Source organism: Sturnus vulgaris, chromosome 9 (genome assembly GCF_052056855.1).
Source record: "Sturnus vulgaris isolate bStuVul1 chromosome 9, bStuVul1.hap1, whole genome shotgun sequence".
Classification (NCBI taxonomy): domain Eukaryota; kingdom Metazoa; phylum Chordata; class Aves; order Passeriformes; family Sturnidae; genus Sturnus; species Sturnus vulgaris.
In genome coordinates, this window is record NC_142251.1 from 27,526,733 (window position 1) to 27,546,334 (window position 19,602).

Consider the following 19,602-nt stretch of genomic DNA (forward strand, 5'->3'; position numbering starts at 1 on the left):
CATCCAGCTCGTGGGTTTTTTACCCCCCCAAAAGCTGCCGCACGTGTCAGGCGTGGACTGAGCCCCGGGCAGCGCGGATCTGCCGGCACCGAAGCCGGGCCGCCCTCTGCTCCCTGCCAGGACCGCAGAGTGACCACAGCCTGGCACCGGAGCTGCCACTGCCCAGGGCAGCCCGTCCCGCCGCTCAGCCCCGGCTCAGTGTCCCCAGGCTTTGGGGCACAAGGCGAATTCCCCTCTCACGCTCCCCCCTCCGAAGCTCCGCCGCCCCTTTGGTGTTGGCCGGCGCTCGGTGACCTTTGAGCGCCAGGGTCCGGCCGGCTGATAAAGGCCGGGAGGGCTGTGCCGGGCTGCCCACGCAGTTTATAAAAGCACTACGCCAAGACCCATCCCGCTGTCCGTCTGTCCGGCCGGCCGTCCCTTTGTCCGAAGATGTTGCGCTTGTTCGGGCGCGCCGCGCGGTGCTGGGGGGCGAGGTGGGCACCGCCGGGGCCGGAGCGGGCACCCCGGGGCATCCAGAACCCCCCGGCTTGGCACAGGGCATGGTGAGCATCCGCAGGGACCGAGGGTGCTGCAGACATAACCAGGGTAGGGGAGGGGAGCTGGCTGAGCTCTTGGTGGGGAAGGGGAGCCTCTCCCTCCTCCCTGCAGCACTGCCAGGATTTTGGAGCGCTCCCAGCCAGGGCTACTCGCTGGTGGCATCTGCCCAGGGCCACCCTCTGTCCCCAAGGCTGCCGTGGGATTGTTGCTACTCCCTCTGTCCCACAGCCTCTCCAGTGCTGCCGGGACAGGTGCCTGGCCCAAGGACGTGGGCATCCTGGCCCTGGAGGTGTACTTCCCCGCCCAGTACGTGGACCAGGAGGACCTGGAGAAGTTTGATGGCGTGGAGGCCGGCAAGTACACGCGGGGCCTGGGCCAGAAGCAGATGGGTTTCTGTGCTGCCCACGAGGACATCAACTCGCTGTGCCTGACCGTGGTGCAGCGGCTGGTGGAGCGCGGGCGCCTCTCCTGGGACTCCATCGGCCGCCTGGAGGTGGGCACCGAGACCGTCATCGACAAATCCAAGGCCGTCAAGACCGTCCTCATGCAGCTTTTCCATGATTCTGGCAACACTGACGTGGAGGGTATCGACACCACCAATGCCTGCTACGGGGGCACGGCCTCGCTCTTCAACGCGGCTGCCTGGGTGGAGTCCAGTGCCTGGGATGGTGAGTGCAGGCAGGGTCCATGCCTGGTGCTGGGTGGGTGCTGTGGGATAGGGGAAGGAGGCAGGAGGTGTCCCAAAACCCAAAGATGCTCCAGGCTCTCCATCACCCGTTTCTTGCTCATCTTGCTGTGACACCTGGGAGCACGGAGATAGGAACACAGCAGGGCGATGGGATGGAGTCTCCCAGCTGCTGGTGGCCCTGTCAGTCCCTCTGTGCTCACCCAGGTCGCTATGCCGTGGTGGTGTGTGGGGACATCGCTGTCTACGCCACGGGGAACGCGCGGCCCACGGGAGGCGCCGGTGCCATCGCCATGCTGGTGGGACCCAACGCCCCCCTGGTGCTGGAGAGAGGTGGGTGCCGTGAGGCCCTGGGGGTGCTGAGCTGATGGGTGCTGTCCCTGGGGCCATGTATCCATCTCCCAGCCCTGGGCAGAGCTGCTCTGCTGGATATTCGGGGGTGCTGGCTAGCCACATCCCTGTGGGCACCACGGAGTGACTCAGGGAGGCTGTGGAATTCCGGGGTGGCATGGCAGGGACCTCCCGATGCTATTTGACAGCTGGCTCTACCCGTGCCCCCAGGCCTGCGTGGAACCCACATGGAGCACGCCTACGACTTCTACAAGCCCAATCTGTCCTCGGAGTACCCGGTGGTGGACGGGCAGCTCTCCATCCAGTGCTACCTGCGGGCGCTGGACCGCTGCTACGCCGTGTACCGACGCAAGGCAGAGACCCAGTGGCAGCAGGGTGAGTGGCAGCACCCCCGAGGCGCCCAGCACAGCCCCCTGGGTACTGATGGCCCCGTGTTGCCTCCCAGCTGGCATCCAGAGGCCCTTCACCCTCGATGACTTCAAGTACATCATCTTCCACTCGCCCTTCTGCAAGCTGGTGCAGAAGTCGGTGGGGCGGCTGCTGCTGAATGACTTCTTGGCCTCCCCCAACCCGGACACGGCCTCTGGCCTCTACAAGGGGCTGCAGTCCTTCCGGTGGGTCCCCGTGCCGTGTCCCCCACCCCTCATCCCGGCCAGGGATGTGCTGGGTGGGGTCCCAGCTGCTCTCTCTTTGGGCAGTGGTGTGAAGCTGGAGGACACCTACACCAGCAAGGAGGTGGAGAAGGCATTCCAGGCAGCCAGCCAGGACATCTTCAACCAGAAGACCAAGCCCTCCCTGCTCCTCTCTTCCCGCAACGGCAACATGTACACACCATCCATGTATGGCTGCCTGGCTTCCCTCCTGTCCCAGTGAGTCCCCCAAAACGCCGGCTCGGAGAGAGGGAGGAGATAATTTTGGGGAGGGCACTCCCTGGCTGGATAGAGGGGCAGAACTCATCTCCCAGCCCTCATCTCCCCCTGCCTCAACAGGGACCTGATCCTTTCCTTGCACACAGCCCCCAGTGTGGATGCATCCTGCTCCAGGCATCTCCCTGCCAGACTTTTCATCCCGGCTCTCTGGAGCTGGGCCAGTGCATAAAGCCCTTCTGTCATCACCAGGAGGATGAAAACCCCTGTTGTCATGCCCAGTGGAATGAGTGACCCCCTGGGAAAGGAGTCATGGGAACAGCCAGGCTCTGAGGGGGACAAAAGCCTTATCCGGGGGCTCCCTGTGCCACCACCGCACTCCAGGGCTACAATCCCTCAGAAATGTGGCCCCAAGGATCTGCCTGCCTGCCTACAAAGGAGGCAGCCCCCTCCACTGCCCCCACAACCCTGTGTATCGCCATGTCCCCTCATCCCAAATGTCCTGTAACCCCCTCAACTCTCACTTCAGGTGCTCAGCACGGGACCTGGCCGGCTCCCGGATCGGTGCCTTCTCCTACGGCTCGGGACTGGCGGCCAGCATGTTCTCCTTCCGCGTCTCGCAGGATGCAGCTCCAGGTGAGACCCAGGGCAGAGAGGGAAGGGGGGGGCAGCGTGGGGCTGCCCGTGGTGCCCTCTCACGCGTGGGGTGCCCCCTGGCAGGCTCACCCCTGGACAAGTTGGTGTCCAGCCTGGCTGACCTGCCCGCTCGCCTGGACTCCCGCAAACGCGTGGCCCCGCAGGACTTCGCCGAGATCATGAAGAGGCGGGAGGAAACTCATCACTTGGGTGAGTGGGGTTGGGATGGTGTAACCCTGCCCTGTCGGGACCCCCCAACACCCCTGAGCATCACTGCCCTCCTCCCCCTGCAGCCGACCACGCTCCCCACGGCTCCCAGGCGGATCTGTTCCCCGGAACCTGGTACCTGACACGGGTGGATTCCAAGTACCGCCGGGAATACGCCAGGAAGCCCATCTAGGGTGGGATCACCTCTGGGGAGGAGGATGCTCTCTTTCCCGCTGTCATCCCTGTTCACTCCCCACATCCAGGGCTGGCCTGCGTGGCAAAGTTCCCTTTGTATCCGTGGGGAGTGGCCAGCACTGGCTCGGGCCCGGAGCTGTTGGAGGTGCAAACACCTGGGCAGTGCAGGGGAATAAAGGTGCGATGGGAGGGGGCAGCAGCCCGGCTCCGGCTCCTGGTCTTGAATGGTCTCCTCCCAATTAATAACCACCAGTCTGGATCACAGCTGCTTATGGGATTTATTCCATGGCCCTGTTAGACATGGGAGTATGCCCTGATATTTTAGGGGAGTCAAGTAAGCCCCAGCCTCCCAGGGGCCAGCTTAGGGGGGCAAGATGGCATTTTCCCCATGGTGTCATTAAATTGAAACATCCTCATGGCAAAACCCGTGGGCAGGAGGGCACAGATGACACAGCGGCTCACGGGAGGGCTCATGCCCTTTGCAGTGCTGCTCTCTGGGCCACGTCCCAGCACGGGACTGTGGTCAGGACCTCGGCAGCCACAGAGACCTTTGCACCCTTCAGCAAACAACAGCAGGGCTGGGGAGCAGCAGGGGCAGGAGGGAGGGGGTTTGGGGTTGAGGACAAAGGACTGCACAGACAAGGCACCACATGTTCTCTCCTTCTAGACCCTTTATTGAACGTGGGGCCACCCCAAACCCAGTGTGGGGGTCAGGGATGGCCATGTGAAATGCTTCCCTTGCATTTCCAGATGCTGCAGGTGTGGGGAGAGTCCTTGTGGGCAGTCGGGGTCTAGGGCAGGTGGAGCTGGAAGACTTCTGTGACACGTGGCTTTAGTTCACCCAGGTTGGGCAGGGGGGCTGAGAGCCCCACGACACTCCACTGCTCCCCTGCCACCATGCAGGAGCTGTGGTAGGACAGGAGCTGCACCCCTGCCTTGCTCAGCAGCCCTAGAGAGGAGGACAGGAATTAGGGACCACAGGCTGTCCCACTACCCCAGCACGGAGCTGAGCCTTTGCTCACCCCAACACCCCACTCAGAGGTCCAGGATGCCATTTCTTCCTCCACCCCAAGTGCTTTGCTCAATACCACACAACTCCCTGCCCAAACCGCCATCCATCCATCCATCCATCCATCCATCCATCCATCCATCCATCCATCCATCCAACATCTGCTGCAGCAGGGGCTCAGCTCTAGGTTGGCTGTGGGGGGTCCCCAGGCTGTCCCTGCACTCAGGGCTGCCACAGGGACTCACCAGTCAGCGTGGCCAGAGCACTGGTGTCGGAGGCTTTGGCTCTGTAGATGAGGAGAGGGCCAGAGAGCGGGGCTGGCTGCTTGAAGGTGGCCCCGTTGATCTGCCGCAGGGCTGGGGTGCTGCCCTGCACTGTCCCCATCACCTGGTGTGGGGTGCCCTGCAGGGACACCTGCACCAGCCCCGTGCTGCTGTCGGGCTCGGGAGCCACGTCACTGTGGGTGCTTGTGACCTGCCAGAGAGACACGGCCACTCAGTGCCCTGTGCGTGGCTGGCGTGGGGAAGGGATGTCCTGTGTCCTTGGAAGCATCCCAGGGAACAGCCAGCCTCAGTGCTGCATCAGCAGCCCAGCAGGGTGTCCCCAGGCTCGTGCTGCTTGGTGGGGAAGGTGCACCAGGCTGGGGTGCAGAGTCACACACCTTGAGCCCAGCCTCCTGGGCCAGCAGAGTGGCGTTCACCAGGGTCACCTCCTTCTGTGTCCCTCCAGCCAGCATGCCCGCGGCCACAGCAGGCGTCAGGTAGCTGCCAGCCTCCTTCAGAGGTGTCCCTGGGGTGCAGGGAGGAGGTGTGCATGAGCCAGCAGAGAGGATAGGGCTGCAGTGGAGTGGCCAGCCTGGGGCTGGTCCTTCCACCCACCCAATCCATCCCTGCACACTCCAGAGCCCCAATCCCACTGTTAACCACCTTCCTGTCTATCTGTTCACCTTCCTGTCTATCTGTTCTCCTGCCTGCCCGTTGTGGTCCCCCCATCCAGGCTCACCTAGGGTGCAGACCTGCATGCTGCCCTGCACTTGCTTGCCCACCGTGCACAACACCGTGCCCAGAGCCCTGGCCAGGGTGATCCAGGGCTTGGTCTGGGGTGAAAAAGCCTTGCTGAGAGCCTGCCCATTAACCTGCAGGAGAGAGTGGGGGTGAGAGCCTGCCAGGGATCCCACGTGGAGCATTGCTGCCAAAGCCATGCCAATGCCATGGGTAACAGCTGGGGTAACTGAGCACAGAGCTCGGGTGCTGCAGGGGCACTCACTACTCCAGTCAGCCCCTTCCCCGTGGCCATGTCCACGATCTGCATGGCGATTTCCTTGCCGCAGCGGCTCTGTGCCTCCCGTGTGCTGGCGCCCAGGTGTGGGCAGGAGATGACGTTGGGGTGGTTCACCAGGTCACGGTCCTTCGGGGGCTCCTGCAGACACAGTCCCATCCCGCCATCAGCTCCCAGCACCTACCTGGGAGCTCGGAGCAGGGGGCATTTACCCCACCTCCTCTGCAAGGAAGGAAGCTGAGAAGGGCTGTTCCTGGTCCCAGCCCCACAGGGTTTACTGTGAGGTACCTTGGTTTGGGCAAAATCAAGGTGGTGCTGAGACAAAACCAAGCTCGGGGGGTCCCCAGAGCCCCACTCACCTGTGTGAAGACATCGAGGGCAGCCCCACCACACTGCCCCGACTGCAGCGCCCGCAGCAGCGCTCCCTCATCCACGATGCCCCCGCGGGCGCAGTTCACCACCTGCACGCCACGGCGGCACTTGGCAAAGGTGCTGTCGTTCAGGAGCCCTGCAAAAGGAGGGCTGTGAGCGGCAGGGGGCTGCCCCAGCTCTCCCCAAACCTCCCTGAGATCCCGCTCTCTCCGTACCCGTGGTGGAGGGCAGCAGCGGTGTGTGCACCGTGATGAAGTCGCAGCGGGGCCAGATCTGCTCCAGCGGCAGCTGCTCCACGCCGAAGGTGGCCGAGACTTCAGGGGTGATGATGGGATCGTAGCCGATGGTCTGAGGCACAGCGGGCACTCACTCTTACAGCCTGGCACGGTGGCTCTGGCCGGGTCAGGCAGGTCTGTACTCCCCATCATTCCTCCCGGCCCTATCTCCTCACCTTCATGCCAAAAGCCTGCATGCGAGTGGCCACTTCCCTGCCGATGCGTCCCAGCCCCAGCACGGCCAGCGTCTTCCCGTTCAGCTCCATGCCCATGTACTGGGGGGCACAGGGAGAGTGAGAGAGCACGCCCCACACACGGACATCCCCCACCCAGAGCTGCTGCACCTGCCTCCTACCTTCTTACGGTCCCATTTGCCCTCCTTCATGGAGGCAGCTGCCTGCGGGATCTGCCTAAAAAGGAGGCTGTGGTCAGTGCGGGGCAGGGTAGGGGGCTGTAGGGCACACCTCTGTCTGCGTCCCGCCTTGTGCTCACCTGGCCAGGCACAGGATCATCCCGCAGGTGAGCTCGGCGGCACTGAGGCTGTTGCCAGTGGGTGTGCTGGGGACGGAGAGTGGTGTCACTGGTGTGTGTCCCCCGGGCTGACAGGGGTCTGTGTCCCGTGAGGATGGAGACACACGGGGTGGTGCTAGGGATGGGCAGGACCCCCTTGTGAAGTCTCCCCGGCCTCCCCAGGATCACGGGCACGGAGGGCCCCACAGTCCTGCTCTTACTTCATGACCAGGACCCCCTTCCTGGTGGCTGCCTCCACGTCCACATTGTCCACGCCGGTGCCAGCTCTGCCCACCACCTGCAGCCTCTCTGCCGCCTCCAGCACCTCGGCCGTGACTTTGGTGGCCGAGCGGACGATGAGCCCATCGCAGTCCTAAGGGGTGACAGACACGGCGAATGGGACCAGAGCAGGGTCCGGTGGCCCCGAGTGGGTCACGGGACGAGAACAGCCCTGCAGGGTCCGGGACCTGCCGTGCGAAACCGGCCGGGCTCTTGCATCAGACGGGAGGCGGGGACCGAAGAGGGTCCCGCTGACACCCGGGACCTCCGGCCCTCAGCTGTGCCCACTCACCCACCCACCCAGGCGTGGGTGCAGCCCTGCCTCACCCGGATCTCTCGCAGCAGCTCCTCCTTGCTCAGCCCGGGCTTCTCCTGCACCCGGAGCCCGGCGGCCTGCAGGATCTCCCGGCAGCAGGGGTCCAGGCTTTCGCTGATCAGCACTTTCTGCAGCTTGCCCAGTGCCATGGCGGGACGGGGCCGGACGGGACGGGCCGGGGGTGCCGGTTCTCTCCGCACGCCACCAAGAGGCTGCTGCTGCCCCTCCGCCGCGCTAAAAGAGCTGCGAGCCGCGCACGTTTTTCGGGCTCATTGGGTCCCGTCTCCATAATCCCACCTCCTTCCCCTCCCCGCCCCAGCCCGCCCGGTCCCCTCCTCATCTCCCCCGCCCCCGGGGGGAGGGAGGGAGGAGGCGAGGGTGCGGGGCCAGGGCCCCCCAGCAGCCCCAGAAAAAGGAAAGGGGTGCCCTGCCAGCACCCCGTGGGTCAGGGACCCACGAAAATCGGGGGCAGCGTGTCCCGACCCTGCGCACCTCCGTCCCGCATATCACAGCTCAGTAAGGCAGGAGGGGGACGGCAGTGGCAGCCACGGTGGCGCGGGTGGCTCCCCACAAAACTGGGGGTGCCGCTGGCAGGGAGCAGCCCAGCCCATGGCGAGCCCAGACATGCCCTCCCCAGCTCGCCCAGGAATGGGGCTCCCCGGACCCCAGAGCTCAGAAGTGAGGCATGCAGCGGCCCCTGTCCACCCCCGACTTCGTGCCTGCTGTTGAGCAATGCCCCTGATAAGGGGCCGGGGACACGGGGCCAGCCCTGGCCACTGGCTCCCAATGACGGGGGGTGCGTGGGAGCCACCCAGCAAACGCCCTCCATGGGGCAAGAGCCAGGTGGCTGCGTCCAGTGACCCTGCAGTGGGAAGGGCTGGCCCTGAGACACGATGGGGAGGGGTCCGTGAGACCGGGCATGGGATTCAAGGATGGCAAGGGATGCGGCCAGACCTCCAGCGGACACCTGTACCAGGCATTGCCCACGGGGAGCAGGGTCTGGCTCTTCCTTCCACCACTTCCCACGCATGGGGGGGGTGGGTAGAACCTACCCAGTGCTGCCAAGCCAGGTCCCAATGGGATTGGGCCATCCTCAGGCAGCAGTTCTGGACCAAATTGTGCGAGACCTGGGTGGCCCCGGAGCTGTAAAACCAAGCACAGCCCAAGGGATGGACCTGTCCTAGCAGACAGGAGGTGACCAGAATGGGATGACTGTCCTGGCCCCAGGCAGCACCTGGTGGGAGAGCCCGGAGCTATGGGCAGCCCGGAGCTATGGACAGCCTGGCACCACCCACAGCCCGTGCCACCCTGCAGCCACAGCCAGGGAACAACCGTGACGCCAGAGCGGGGAAAGTCCAGGGCGGCCGGCACGGGGTGACAGAAGCGGTCAAGGGCAGCGGCTGGTGAAATCTGCAGCAGTGCCCTCGGCAGGGAGCTGTGCCTCGGTCACCGCCACACGGCTCCTTCGCCGTGGGCTGGGGCCACCCGTACTGCGGGACACAGCCCCGCAGCCCTTGGCACAGCCGGGCTCTGTTTTAGCCATCAGGACCTTGCTCCAGGTGCCCGCAGGACACACCAGGACCTGCCATCCCGGCTCCGCCCGGGCTTGCCCGTGGCCTCGGTGGCTCCTTTCCCATGCCGGTGGCATGTTTGTGAGGAGGACACGCGTGGCCAAGCCATGGCTGCCTGTGGCAGCGCATTTGCCGGCTTTTCCCGGCCGGCTGGTGCCCTCTCCTGGGGATTGTGGCCAGAGGCACAGCCCAGCGGCACGCCGGCCCTGCTGGGACACCGGGAGTGCTGGCAGGGCGGCTGTGCCAGCAGGTGTGTGTCCCCATTCCCTGGTCCCCAAGGGAGCCAGATGGAGGGGACCCAAAGGCTGGAGGGGACTCAAAGTTGGCAGGGCCATCAGGATGGGTGCCAGGGGACTGTGGCTGTGGTGGCTGATGAGTCACAATAGGCATGAAGTGGGGGGGTATGGGGACACAGCACCCCTCTGCTGACCCCATTTGTACCGGGTGTTGCGTTTAGAGTAAGAAATTTGGCAGAAAACAAACCCACCTGTGTTCCAGCTGGCCCTCACAGACCAGAGCGTTGGAGACAGCTGAGGTGAATTTCTGAGTATAACCAATTTGGCACTACAGGTCTGGTCGTGTTCAGTAGGAAATTCCAGCAGTGCAGCTTCACAAATATCACAGCTTATTAATTCAACACCATAGGTTTGGTCATATTCCATAAAAACCTTCATAATCACAGATTCATGAATGGTGCGCTATATGGAAGCAGCATAAATACAGATAGAGAATTGCTGTTGATAAATGCACCAGTTGCAATGATGTGTTGTGTGATGATAATAACAACTGTATGCACACACTCACTATGAAGGTGTCCCCACTTGGGAGGAGGGACAGGACAGCAGCCCATTCTGTCTCAAAGGTATTTTTGTGTCTTCCTCCTAACCAGGTAAAATTCTTATCCTCCTTACATCCAGCCCATGCTTTCCTACTCCTATGTTATGTAGAGCACAACCTAAGTGGATGGTATGGAGCCATAGACGTGGTTCCATGTACCATTAAGCTTATTAGCATATGTAGGGAGTGTGTCTTAATATTTAAATGGCCCTTAATCAGACAAAAATTACTTTTTTTGGCCACTGAGACCTCCAAATTCCTGGTCATATGTTTTCGTTCCATTTGTCAGAGCCAAAGCAGAATCAGCCCATCATCACAGGACCTTCTCCTTCCTTCTTGCCACCAGCTCTGTGGTTCTCCACCCACACAGGTAACACAGAGGGAATGGATAATAACCCTTCAACCTCTCCTGGCTCATGGGTCATCATTCCACACAAAGGTCCTGGACAGACTCTGCTTGGTGGCCATGGGGGACAGCTGGTTGGAGGGCTGTGGGGGTGCAGGACAGAGAAGAATGGAGCCAAGCAACAGGGAATTAGGGGCAGGGACCCTGCAGAGAGAATGGGGCTGGGGGAGGAGTCAGGGGCAGCGCTGGTGTTGGGGTGTCAAGTAGTTAAAGGAGTTAGGGGTGTCAGAGGGGACTGGGGTTATTTGGGCTGGGATGGGGAGTGGCAAAGAGGAAAGGGGTGGGGGAGATTGGGGTGTTTGGTAGGGATGGTGGCTGTTTAAGGGGATCAAGGGCTATAGGAATGTCCGAGTGGAGGACGGGGAAGTCATGGACAATTTGCAAGAGAAGGTCTTGAGGGACTGGAACGGTACCCGAGGACTCGTGGGGCTCTGGGGTAGCAAAGGGGATTGGGGGTGTCACGTTGGGATAGAGGCATCCAAGGACGACTGGGCAGGTAACTGGGGTGTCAGGATAGATGTTTGAGGGTGCCATGGGGGATCTTGGCTAATTGGATGTCTTTTCGGGAGACCGTGAAGTTGGAAGAAGGATGGAGAGGGGAGAGGAAGGGATCCTGGGTTGTTTCTGGGGAACTGAAGTGTGACGAGGGATTGGGGCTCAGTCCAGAGGGACTGGGTGGAGTGGGGAATTGGGATGGGGGTGGCTGCGTCAGGCGGGACAGGATGGAGGCTGGAGAGATTAAGGGTGGATGGACAGAGTGATCAGGGAGAGGGCAGAGGGAGGGAGCGGGGAAGCAAAGATGGGGGCTCAGATGGAGGGATGGAAGGAAGGAAAGAAGGATGCGGGGTCAGAAGGAGGGAGGAAGGGATGCTGGGAGGCAGGGAAAGATGAAGGACGGAGGCAGGCAGGAGGAGGAGGAGGAGGGGAAGCCGAAGCGGGCGGAGCCGGCCGGTGCCGCAGAGCCGCCTCCCCGGCGCACGCCGGGCCGGCTCGGCAGCGCCTGCAGGGACCCGCTGGCCCGGCCCGGTGCCCCCGGTATCCCCGGCGGCCCGGCTCGGTGCTGGCCGGCCCGGTGCCGCCGGTGCGTGGCCCGGTGCCAGGCTGCGCGGTGCGGAGGAGGATGCGAGCCCCGAGGCGGAGGTGAGGAGCGCGTCCCTGCGCGGGTGACATCGCGGGTGCGCGTGTCCGGGGTGATGCGGGTGGCGATGTCCGTGTGTCCCGGGCACGCCGGGGGCTGCCCACGCTGGGCTGTGGTGATGCCTTGGCAGGTCGAGGCCCAGGTACCCCCCGGGATGCGGCTGGGATGCGGGCGGGATCAGAGTGCGCTCCCTCGGGGCTGTGCAGGGCAGGACGCCCCCGGTCCCAAACCCCATTCCCTTGGGCCGTGGGTTGGGGCTGGCGGCGGGGCTTTGGGATTCCGGGCTGGTGGCCCTCTGGGCCCTGCACAAGGGAAGCCAAAGAGAGTTCGGGAGCCACTGGCGTGCATGAAAGGGATCAGGAGTGACTTGTCCAGGACCGGGGGCACACTGGTGCTGTGCCATGGGGGCCTGTGGGTGTCAGGGTAATGTGTGTGTGCCACATGACAGGGCAGGAGCTGTAGGGTGCTGTAGGATGGTGCCTGCACCATCTCTGAGCTCTCCTCGGTGCGCTGGGCATGTGAGGTTTGCTGGGAAGTGCTGGGCCAAGCACGGCCCTGAAGGAAGGGGTTCAGGATGCTGGTGTCTGTGCAGGGAGCTTGGCTTGCCCCATCTCCCCAGCCCCGTTTTCATCGTCCCTGCTCTTCCCCCGCCTGTGTTCATGCCCGGTTCCACGCTGAGCCCCTGGCCTTGCTGTCTGTGCCGGAACCTCCGCAGGGCTGCCGGGCCCCGGGAGCGGTGCCGGTGCCTCTCCAGGCTGCCGGATTCCCGGAGCGGTGCCGGTGCCTCTCCAGGCTGCCGGATTCCCGGAGCGGTACCGGTGCCTCTCCAGGCTGCCGGATTCCCGGAGCGGTGCCGGCTGCCACGCCTGCGGTGCCGCGCCGGGAGCCGCCCAGCGCCAGCCCCGCTCCCCCCGGCCTGCCGTGCTCAATGGGGACCTTGTTGCCGTGCCCCGTGTGCAGGTCGGTGGGTGGCCGTGCCGTGCCGTGCCGTGCGCTCCGTGCTGTGCTAGCACACTCCGGCAGCCACCGGGTTTGGGGACGGCTGTCCCCGCTGCAGCTCCTCCCCTGCTGAGACATTTGTGCCATCGAGTCAGCGGGGAGCTGGGATGTGCCACGCTCGGCATCTGAGCTGCCACGCTCTCCCTGGCCTTGCCTGGCCCGTGCCACAGCCTCTCTGCCAGCCTGGAGGCACACGGTGGCTGCTGCTGAGCACAGCCTGCCGTCCATCCCTCCATCCATCCCTCTGTCCGTCTGTCTCCCCGCGGGAGGTGATCCAGCAGCAGGAGGAGGTGAGTTGCTGTTGCTGGGTTCTAGTGCGCTTTGGGGATGCTTTACCCCAAGATTCTTTTCCCATGGGCAGCAGCCGCTCTCAGCCCATGTGCCCTGGCTGCCAGCCCTTCTCTTGTTGTCCCCTCTCTCCGATGGCACCCCGGGGTTCCAGTGCTGGCCAGTGGCCCTGGTGTGATGCTGTGAGTCAGTGAGCGCTCTGAGTCAGGGCCCCGTGGTTCTACTCGTGCCAGAGCCTGGAGGTGCATGGGGGAGAGTGGGGGGCCCCAGGGCTGAGCCCCCCTCGTTCTGTGCTGTGCTGGCAGCTCTGCTCCGTGCTCCAGGCAGGCATGAAAGGGCTCTTGTCCTCCTGCAGCCCCAGCAGCACTGCAGTGGCCTCCCCTTCACAGCAAACAAATTCCCAGTGTTGGGCACAGGGGCAGGGAGGGGGGAGCCCCCACTCAGCCCAACCAGCCATGGCTGTGGCAGAGCCCTGGGCTCCTGCTGGCCCAGGACTCCCACAGCCAGGCGTGGGGCTGCCCCTCTGGCTGGGCAGCTGGATTTTGGGAAGCCAGTGCTTGGCTCATTCATCCCAGAGCCTGCAGACAGCCACTGCCCCAGGCTGGCCCCGCCTCAGGGTGGCCCGGGGCAGTACGCTATTTTGTTTCCCAGGCATAAGGTTATTTTTAGGTTGTTAATACCATTGCCAGAGTCCCAGTCTGAAGCATTGTAGCCAGCAGAGGATGGCCTGGTATCAGTCAGTTGGGTATTCCCCCGAATATTCTCACTCTGTCCTTTCCTTTGTTCTTTCCCTATCTGTTCTGCTTGTGTCACCGCCCCACCAGGGACAGCAAGCCCTTCTCTAGAGAGGAATATCTTGTTCCAGTGTCATTGAAAGAGTGGCAGCTAATGTCTAGTGTTCTCTCTGGCTCTTCCAACCCCTTTTGACAGAGATTAAAATGGGAACCATGTTCACTGAACCCCCATTCCCCATAAATATATATATGGTATATGGTACCATAGGTATATGGGATTAAGCTAATGGAACAACCTCAGTTCTCTTAATAATATTTCTAAAGTTCCCAGAACTTGCTGTCACTCCTTTATGTTAGGTAGATTCTGTCCATGCTCTGTTTTTTGTGGGGTTTGCAGGAGAACAGAAGTGGCTTCTTCAATCCAACAGGCTCACAGGAACTTAACCCCCTGCTTGGGCCCTTGATGCTGGGATGTAGGACTGCTAGAGGTTCACATTTTTCCTTGAGGGCAAAACTACCATAGGGTGTTCTCCAACCAAATTGATTAGAGGGAGGGAGCAACTCTTGAGGGAATTTGAGAGAATTCTCTCTATGAGACAATTTGATTTGTTCAGCCTGGAAAAGAGAAAGCTTCAGGGGCACCTAATTGTGCCTGAAGAGAGCCCACAAGAAAGAAGGAGAGAGATTTTTTACAAGAGTATGTAGTGACAGGACAAAGGGGAATGGCTTCAAACTGAGAGGAGGTAGGTTTGAATTGGATAGAAGGAAAAAATTATTTACTATGAGGTGATGAGACCTGGCCTAGGTTGCCCAGAGAAGCTGTGGATGTCCCATTACCAGAGGTGTTCAAGGTCAGGCTTGAAGGGGCCCTGAGCAACCTCAGCTAGTGGAAGGTGTCCCTGCCCATGGCAGGGGGGGTTGGAACGAGATGATCTTTAAGATTTTGTCCAAACCAGACTATTCTGGGATGCTTCGATGATGATGATATCATTGATCTACTGATATCCTGTAACCTTTGGTGGGACACAATTGTGGCTGAGACTTTGCCAGGGCTTTATGAGCAATAGTGGGAGAGTGTATATATCCCTGGAGCAGCCTATCAAAAATACACTGCACCCCCTTCCAGGTGAAGGTGAATCAAGTTTTGTTGAGTTCCTGGAGTGGAATCACAAAAACCATGTATTTTATCATCCAGGGTTGCCATCCATGAGTGGGGCACTCCCTGAAGCTGAGTTACTAGTTCCTCGGTATTTGGCACAGCAGTGGTTAAAGGCTCAGTATTGGCATTGGCATCTCTCTTTTTTCCAAATCTGGTGCCACCCTGTCTATGAGCCAGTAACCAACAGCTAATTGCCATTTCCCTTCCAGTTTTTATGGCAAAAAAACCTGGTGAATTACATGGGGTGAAAGTTTGGCAAATTATCAATCGGTGAATTATATGGGGAGTGGACTCTGGAGCTGATTTGTCTTTTTCCCAAATCAGCTGTAACTTCAGGAGCTCAGTTTCGTGCTGCAGCAGAGAATTGTATCATGGAACACTAGCAGCTTTTGAATGAGGGAGGGTAAGCGCCGTGTGGGGTGAATGTAGTGTGGTATCTGGATTTCTTTTAGGGTCAGGGTTGAACAGGAGGACCAAACGTTGCTCTGCATCAGCTGCCAGGTTTGGCTGCTCAGAACATTGAAACCCAAAGTGTTTTCATTGTGATCTTTTGCTGCAAAGTGAGGGGAGGACATGTGCTTATCGCCTGGGAGCCATAAATTAGCCTGGTGTTTTGGCACGTAGCACTTGCTCTGTTCACTCCAGTGTTTTCAACTCTGTCCAAGTTTTCAGTGTCCTGCTGTGTTCATACTGGAATTTGTGTTCCCTTATCTATTAGAAATGTCGTTCATAGTTGAGGAGGCCCACCTGGAATCAGAATGTGTGGGCTGTTACTATGTATGCACTGATAGGATTCCACCTGCTGAATTGAATTTCAGTCTGGCTGATGGCCACAGCACTTTTCAAACTGAATCAGATTGAACGGGATTGCTTTTCAGCTGTGATTTCCCACTCTTCACAGAGGTTCAGTTGTCTCTTCTGTTTCTATAATGCATCTGGCTTCATACTCAGGGGGATTGGAAGGAGACAAAGAATCATCTTCCCCCAGTTCTCTGTCATTTGGGTCACTCCATATGTTTCCATCCTGTTCCTCAGGGCATATGATTAGTTTTCTAATCTGTGTGATCTCAGGGGGATCAGGAGCTCACAAAAGCATCATCTCTACCTTTTCTTCCAATTTTTTTCTCTTCCTCTAAATGTTTCTGCAGTTGCTTTTCCCTATTTTCAGCTGTGGCCAAATACATTTTAAATTGCTCCTTTTGTGATTTCAAAGCAGTGCATTCTACGTCTGCCGTTTTTTAGGAGAGAGGGTGCTCTGATTTCCTTTTGCACACAAGATCAGCGAGCCCTCAACACTGCACCAATAATTGTTTTATTTTTTTTTTCCAAAATTTTTGGGCCCATTCTATTCCCTCTCAGGATGGTGTACACTTGTGTTAACCCAAGTAATAATAAAAATAATATGCAGAAACTTAGCAAGGTGTCCCTGGCTTGGGACAAGGGAGACAAGAGTAGCCCATTGACTGTCTCCAAGGTATTTTTGGGTTTTCCTCCTAATCAGGTGAAATTTTAATCCTCCTTATGTATAGCCCAATCTTATCTCCCTCCTCCTATGTTACATATGGCGAGATCTAGGTAGAGAGTTGAGTAACAGAGTGATATATGTGGCAGCATATATTTCATTAAGCTTTTTTGCCTGTGCAGTGGCATGTGTTTCATTATTTAAATAATCCTTAATCACGAGAAAGGTACTTTTTTGGCCACGGCATCCTTCAAAGTTCCAGGTTCACTCTGCACAGTTTTTCAGAGCCAAAGCAGGATGATCCTATCTCACAGGACCTCCTCCTTTGCCCAGATCATCCTTTCTTTCAGCCAACTATGCATATCTCCATCTGCAAATTTAACGTGGAGGGTGCACAGTGTAGGCTGTAGATGGTAAGCCTGGCCCCTTGGTCATCACCCCGGATTTGGTATCCCCAGGATTTGGGGTATTGTACTGTCTCTATGGGTATTCTGCCTCTGGTTATTGTGTCTCCTTGTGCATCAAGTGTTTGGCTGTGATCCCTCCTTGCTTGTTGAGTCTCTGGGTATTACCCTTCTGGGTGTCAAGCCTTGCATGTTATGTCACTGGTTAATGTGCCTTTTTGGGTATTTTGCCTCCAGGGATATCATGCCCTGGGTACTGTGCTTCCTTAAGTGTTGTGCATCCTTGTGCATCTTGAGTCCTGGATGTTTTACCTCTGGGTGTCACACCCTGGGCACTGGTTCTCCTGGGATGTCGTGCCTCCAGAGGATGGCATCTGTCCCTGGATGTTGTGCCTCTTGATCTCCTGAGGCATCACACTTCTGGTTATTGAAATTTGTGTGCCTCTGGGTTCCACACCTCTGGGTAAGATGCCCCTGGGTGTGTCTGCAGGTACAACACCTCTGGGTGCTTTGTCTCTGGGTATCATGGCTTATGGTGTCTGGCAGGGCACACAGCCACGCCTGACCAGTGCTGGTGTGTTTAAAGTTGTCAGTTTCCCTCCATTACTGCAGGGTCTGTGGCACCCTGTGTCTGCCTCTGGGCAGGCTGACAGTGCTGTCCCCTGCTGCAAGGTGCTAGTGTGATGTGCAAGGCTCTGGGGACACGGCCCTGGGGTCCCTACCATGGCTTGTGCCACAGGAACATGCTGGCCCTCCTTGGCTGCTGGGGCTCAGCCTCGTGCATATGGGCAGGGCACTGTGCCCACACTGATGCTGGGGCGAGTGCCCACCTCCCTGCTCACCAAAAACCTGTCAGGCTGAGATTAGAAAATAAACATTCTTATTCCTTTAAAAGGAAAAAAAAAATCCCCAACAATCCAGGTTGGGGTTTTTTTTTATTATTTGTTAGGGTTTCTCTTTCTCTCTTTCTTTTAAATCATGAAATGACTCACGCTTCTGAGCTGAAAATAAACCCAATTACGAGCTGGTGAGCCGCAACAGCACGGAGGCACAGGGTCCCTCTGAGAGCAGCCAGGGCCAGCCGTGCCCCAGACCCTCCCTGGGGCTGAGGGGTCAGCTCTGGGGGCTCAGGTGGCCCTGACAGGGCTGCTAATGGACCTAAAGTGCTGCTGAGGAGACCCTGCCATCTGCGCAGCCCTCAGGGCCTGGTGTGTTTGCACTCAGAGCCGGCTGCGGGGACACACACGTGTGTCCCCACGTGTGCACAGACACCAGTGGCATCACCCTTGTCACCCTGTCACCCTCCCCACCCTGGTCACCCTGTCAATCCTCCCCACCCTGGTCACCCTGTCACCCTCCCCACCCCTGTCACCCTCCCCGGTCCCTGCAGCCCGGTGCTGTGGGTGACCCGGCCGTGTGCCGCTCTCCTCAGGGACCGCAGCAGCAGTGACACTGTGCCAGCCGTGCTGCCCGGAGCCGCACACATGGCGGGTAAGGCACCCTGCATGCCCCGTTCCATCGCCCCGCTGGCTTTCTGCGCCTCCCCTGGTCTCTCCTCTCCTCGGAGGCACACGAGGTGTAACTGCTGCTCGCCCTTGCTCCCTGCCAGCTTCGCAAGGAGGGCTGTGGGGTGAAGGTGAAGGTGATGAGGACGCTGTGCCAGGCGAGCCGAGGGGCTCCAGCGGCCCCCCGGGCTCCCAACCGGACCCTTTGGTGCAGACGTGTCTCCTCCGGGATCTGGGTCCCCTCGCCCACACACAGACCTTGCGGGACTTCGAGCAGGTGAGAGGGCACTGCCGGGAGCTGGCAGAATTCCTGCCGGCTCTCCTGGCCACAGCAGCGGCGTGTGGAGCGCAGGAGGGGCGGCGGTGGCTGAGGGAGAGGAGGGAGAAGGGGCCGAGCCCGGCCGGGCGCCACGCTCCCCTCACCGCCCTCACGGCTGCGGCGCGTGGGGGCCTCCGAGGCTCGGGTTTCACCGAGCCGCTGTCCCCGCTCCAGCGATTCCTCAAATAGCTCTGGGAGGCGAAAAAAAAAAAAACCCAAGAGGGAAGGGAGAGCAGCGGGGCCAGCGACGGGAGCTGCGGACGGGCAGGGAGCCTAGGCTGGGTCCCGGCGGCGCCATGTGAGGGGTGCCGGGATGCCCGCCCCATGGAGCGCCGGCCATGGCTCACGGGTACCGCACGCTCTCGCAGCACCTCAATGACCTCAAAAAGGAGAATTTCAGCCTCAAGCTCCGCATCTACTTCCTGGAGGAGCGCGTCCAGCAGAAGGGCGAGGAGAGCCGGGATGATGTCTACCGGCGGGTGAGTGCCTGGAGGGGTGAGGGGGTTTCCTCTCTTTTCGGGGAGGGAATGGGGTGAGTAGCCAGGGGGATGCCAGGGAGAGCTTCGGGCACTGGGGCGGGAGGAGTATGTATGGGAGCTTGCCCCTTGTTTCCTCTGACAGAAGCAGAGAGAGGGCTGGGGACAGTCCCCTGCCCTGTGGGGTGCTCGAGGTGGGTGACAGTACAAGTTTTGGGGGCAGACAAATGTCCCGGCACCGACAGGCGAAAATACCACCCGTGCCACTCACTGACAGGAGCATCCAAAACCCTGCCATGGCGTGGGGGTCCCCTGTGCCACTTCTGCTTCATTCCCGTGGGCAGTGGGGCTGGGGTGTCCAGGCAAGCATGAGGGCATCCTACCCACCTCCTTCCTCCATAGAACATTGAGCTGAAGGTGGAGGTGGAGAGCCTGAAGCGGGAGCTGCAGGAGAAGCAACAAGCCCTGGACAACACATGGTGAGTGGGGCTGGCCGAGCCCCTCACCCCGGGACAGACATGGTGCCCATGTCCCGTCTGTGGTGGCTTTGTGGGCACGGGGATGGGGGTGTCTGTCTGCACCTTGCCCGTAGCAAGCAGTAGAGGGACCTGCAATGGAGCTGGAGGGGTTTGCAATGGGGCTGGGCACCCGCAGAGCTCCTCTTACAGCCCTGGTGCCAGCCAAAAATAAAGGACAGCACCTGTTTGGTGGGGGAGGGCAGCGCCGTGCCCAGGGGCCATGGCACGGGTGTCTCAACGTGGGGCATTGATGGCAGGGGGGCCAGTGGC

General features: G+C 60.1%; 3 protein-coding genes across 4 annotated transcripts in view; 2 read left to right on the top strand and 1 right to left on the bottom strand.

The window, feature by feature from the left end:
• The first annotated feature begins 310 nt into the window (after window positions 1–310).
• On the top strand, window positions 311–3,702 carry HMGCS2 (3-hydroxy-3-methylglutaryl-CoA synthase 2). The gene is made up of 9 exons (XM_014874826.2): window positions 311–542; window positions 766–1,205; window positions 1,430–1,555; window positions 1,784–1,948; window positions 2,019–2,187; window positions 2,272–2,442; window positions 2,969–3,075; window positions 3,160–3,285; window positions 3,369–3,702. The coding sequence occupies exons 1-9, from the start codon at window positions 430–432 to the stop codon at window positions 3,473–3,475; spliced, it is 1,524 nt and encodes a 507-aa protein (XP_014730312.1). The 5' UTR covers window positions 311–429; the 3' UTR covers window positions 3,476–3,702.
• Window positions 3,703–4,130: 428 nt separating this feature from the next.
• PHGDH (phosphoglycerate dehydrogenase) lies at window positions 4,131–7,717 on the bottom strand. Its single transcript, XM_014874823.2, has 12 exons — window positions 7,528–7,717; window positions 7,143–7,294; window positions 6,904–6,969; window positions 6,767–6,821; window positions 6,588–6,686; window positions 6,352–6,484; window positions 6,124–6,272; window positions 5,753–5,905; window positions 5,489–5,621; window positions 5,148–5,275; window positions 4,732–4,960; window positions 4,131–4,426 (listed from the first exon to the last, which is right to left on the bottom strand). The coding sequence occupies exons 1-12, from the start codon at window positions 7,663–7,665 to the stop codon at window positions 4,269–4,271; spliced, it is 1,593 nt and encodes a 530-aa protein (XP_014730309.1). The 5' UTR covers window positions 7,666–7,717; the 3' UTR covers window positions 4,131–4,268.
• A 3,577-nt stretch (window positions 7,718–11,294) lies between these two features.
• The window catches only part of PDE4DIP (phosphodiesterase 4D interacting protein), a 35,584-nt gene continuing 27,276 nt past the window's right edge, over window positions 11,295–19,602 (top strand). For both annotated transcript variants that reach the window (XM_088170249.1, XM_088170250.1), the window contains exons 1-5: window positions 11,295–11,470; window positions 17,947–18,005; window positions 18,124–18,296; window positions 18,707–18,817; window positions 19,217–19,293. In XM_088170249.1, the coding sequence (XP_088026375.1) occupies window positions 11,451–11,470; window positions 17,947–18,005; window positions 18,124–18,296; window positions 18,707–18,817; window positions 19,217–19,293 (440 nt within the window). In that variant the 5' untranslated portion in view covers window positions 11,295–11,450. The remainder of the gene's footprint in view (window positions 11,471–17,946; window positions 18,006–18,123; window positions 18,297–18,706; window positions 18,818–19,216; window positions 19,294–19,602) is intronic.

Coding starts and splice junctions, on each gene's coding strand:
- HMGCS2 (XM_014874826.2), top strand. CDS start 430: ATGTTGCGCTTGTTCGGGCGCGCCGCGCGGTGCTGGGGGGCGAGGTGG. Junction 2,443..2,968: donor CTGGCTTCCCTCCTGTCCCA/GTGAGTCCCCCA, acceptor CTCTCACTTCAG/GTGCTCAGCACGGGACCTGG. Junction 3,286..3,368: donor GGAGGAAACTCATCACTTGG/GTGAGTGGGGTT, acceptor CTCCCCCTGCAG/CCGACCACGCTCCCCACGGC.
- PHGDH (XM_014874823.2), bottom strand. CDS start 7,665: ATGGCACTGGGCAAGCTGCAGAAAGTGCTGATCAGCGAAAGCCTGGAC. Junction 6,822..6,903: donor ATGATCCTGTGCCTGGCCAG/GTGAGCACAAGG, acceptor CCTCCTTTTTAG/GCAGATCCCGCAGGCAGCTG. Junction 6,687..6,766: donor GCAAATGGGACCGTAAGAAG/GTAGGAGGCAGG, acceptor TGTGCCCCCCAG/TACATGGGCATGGAGCTGAA.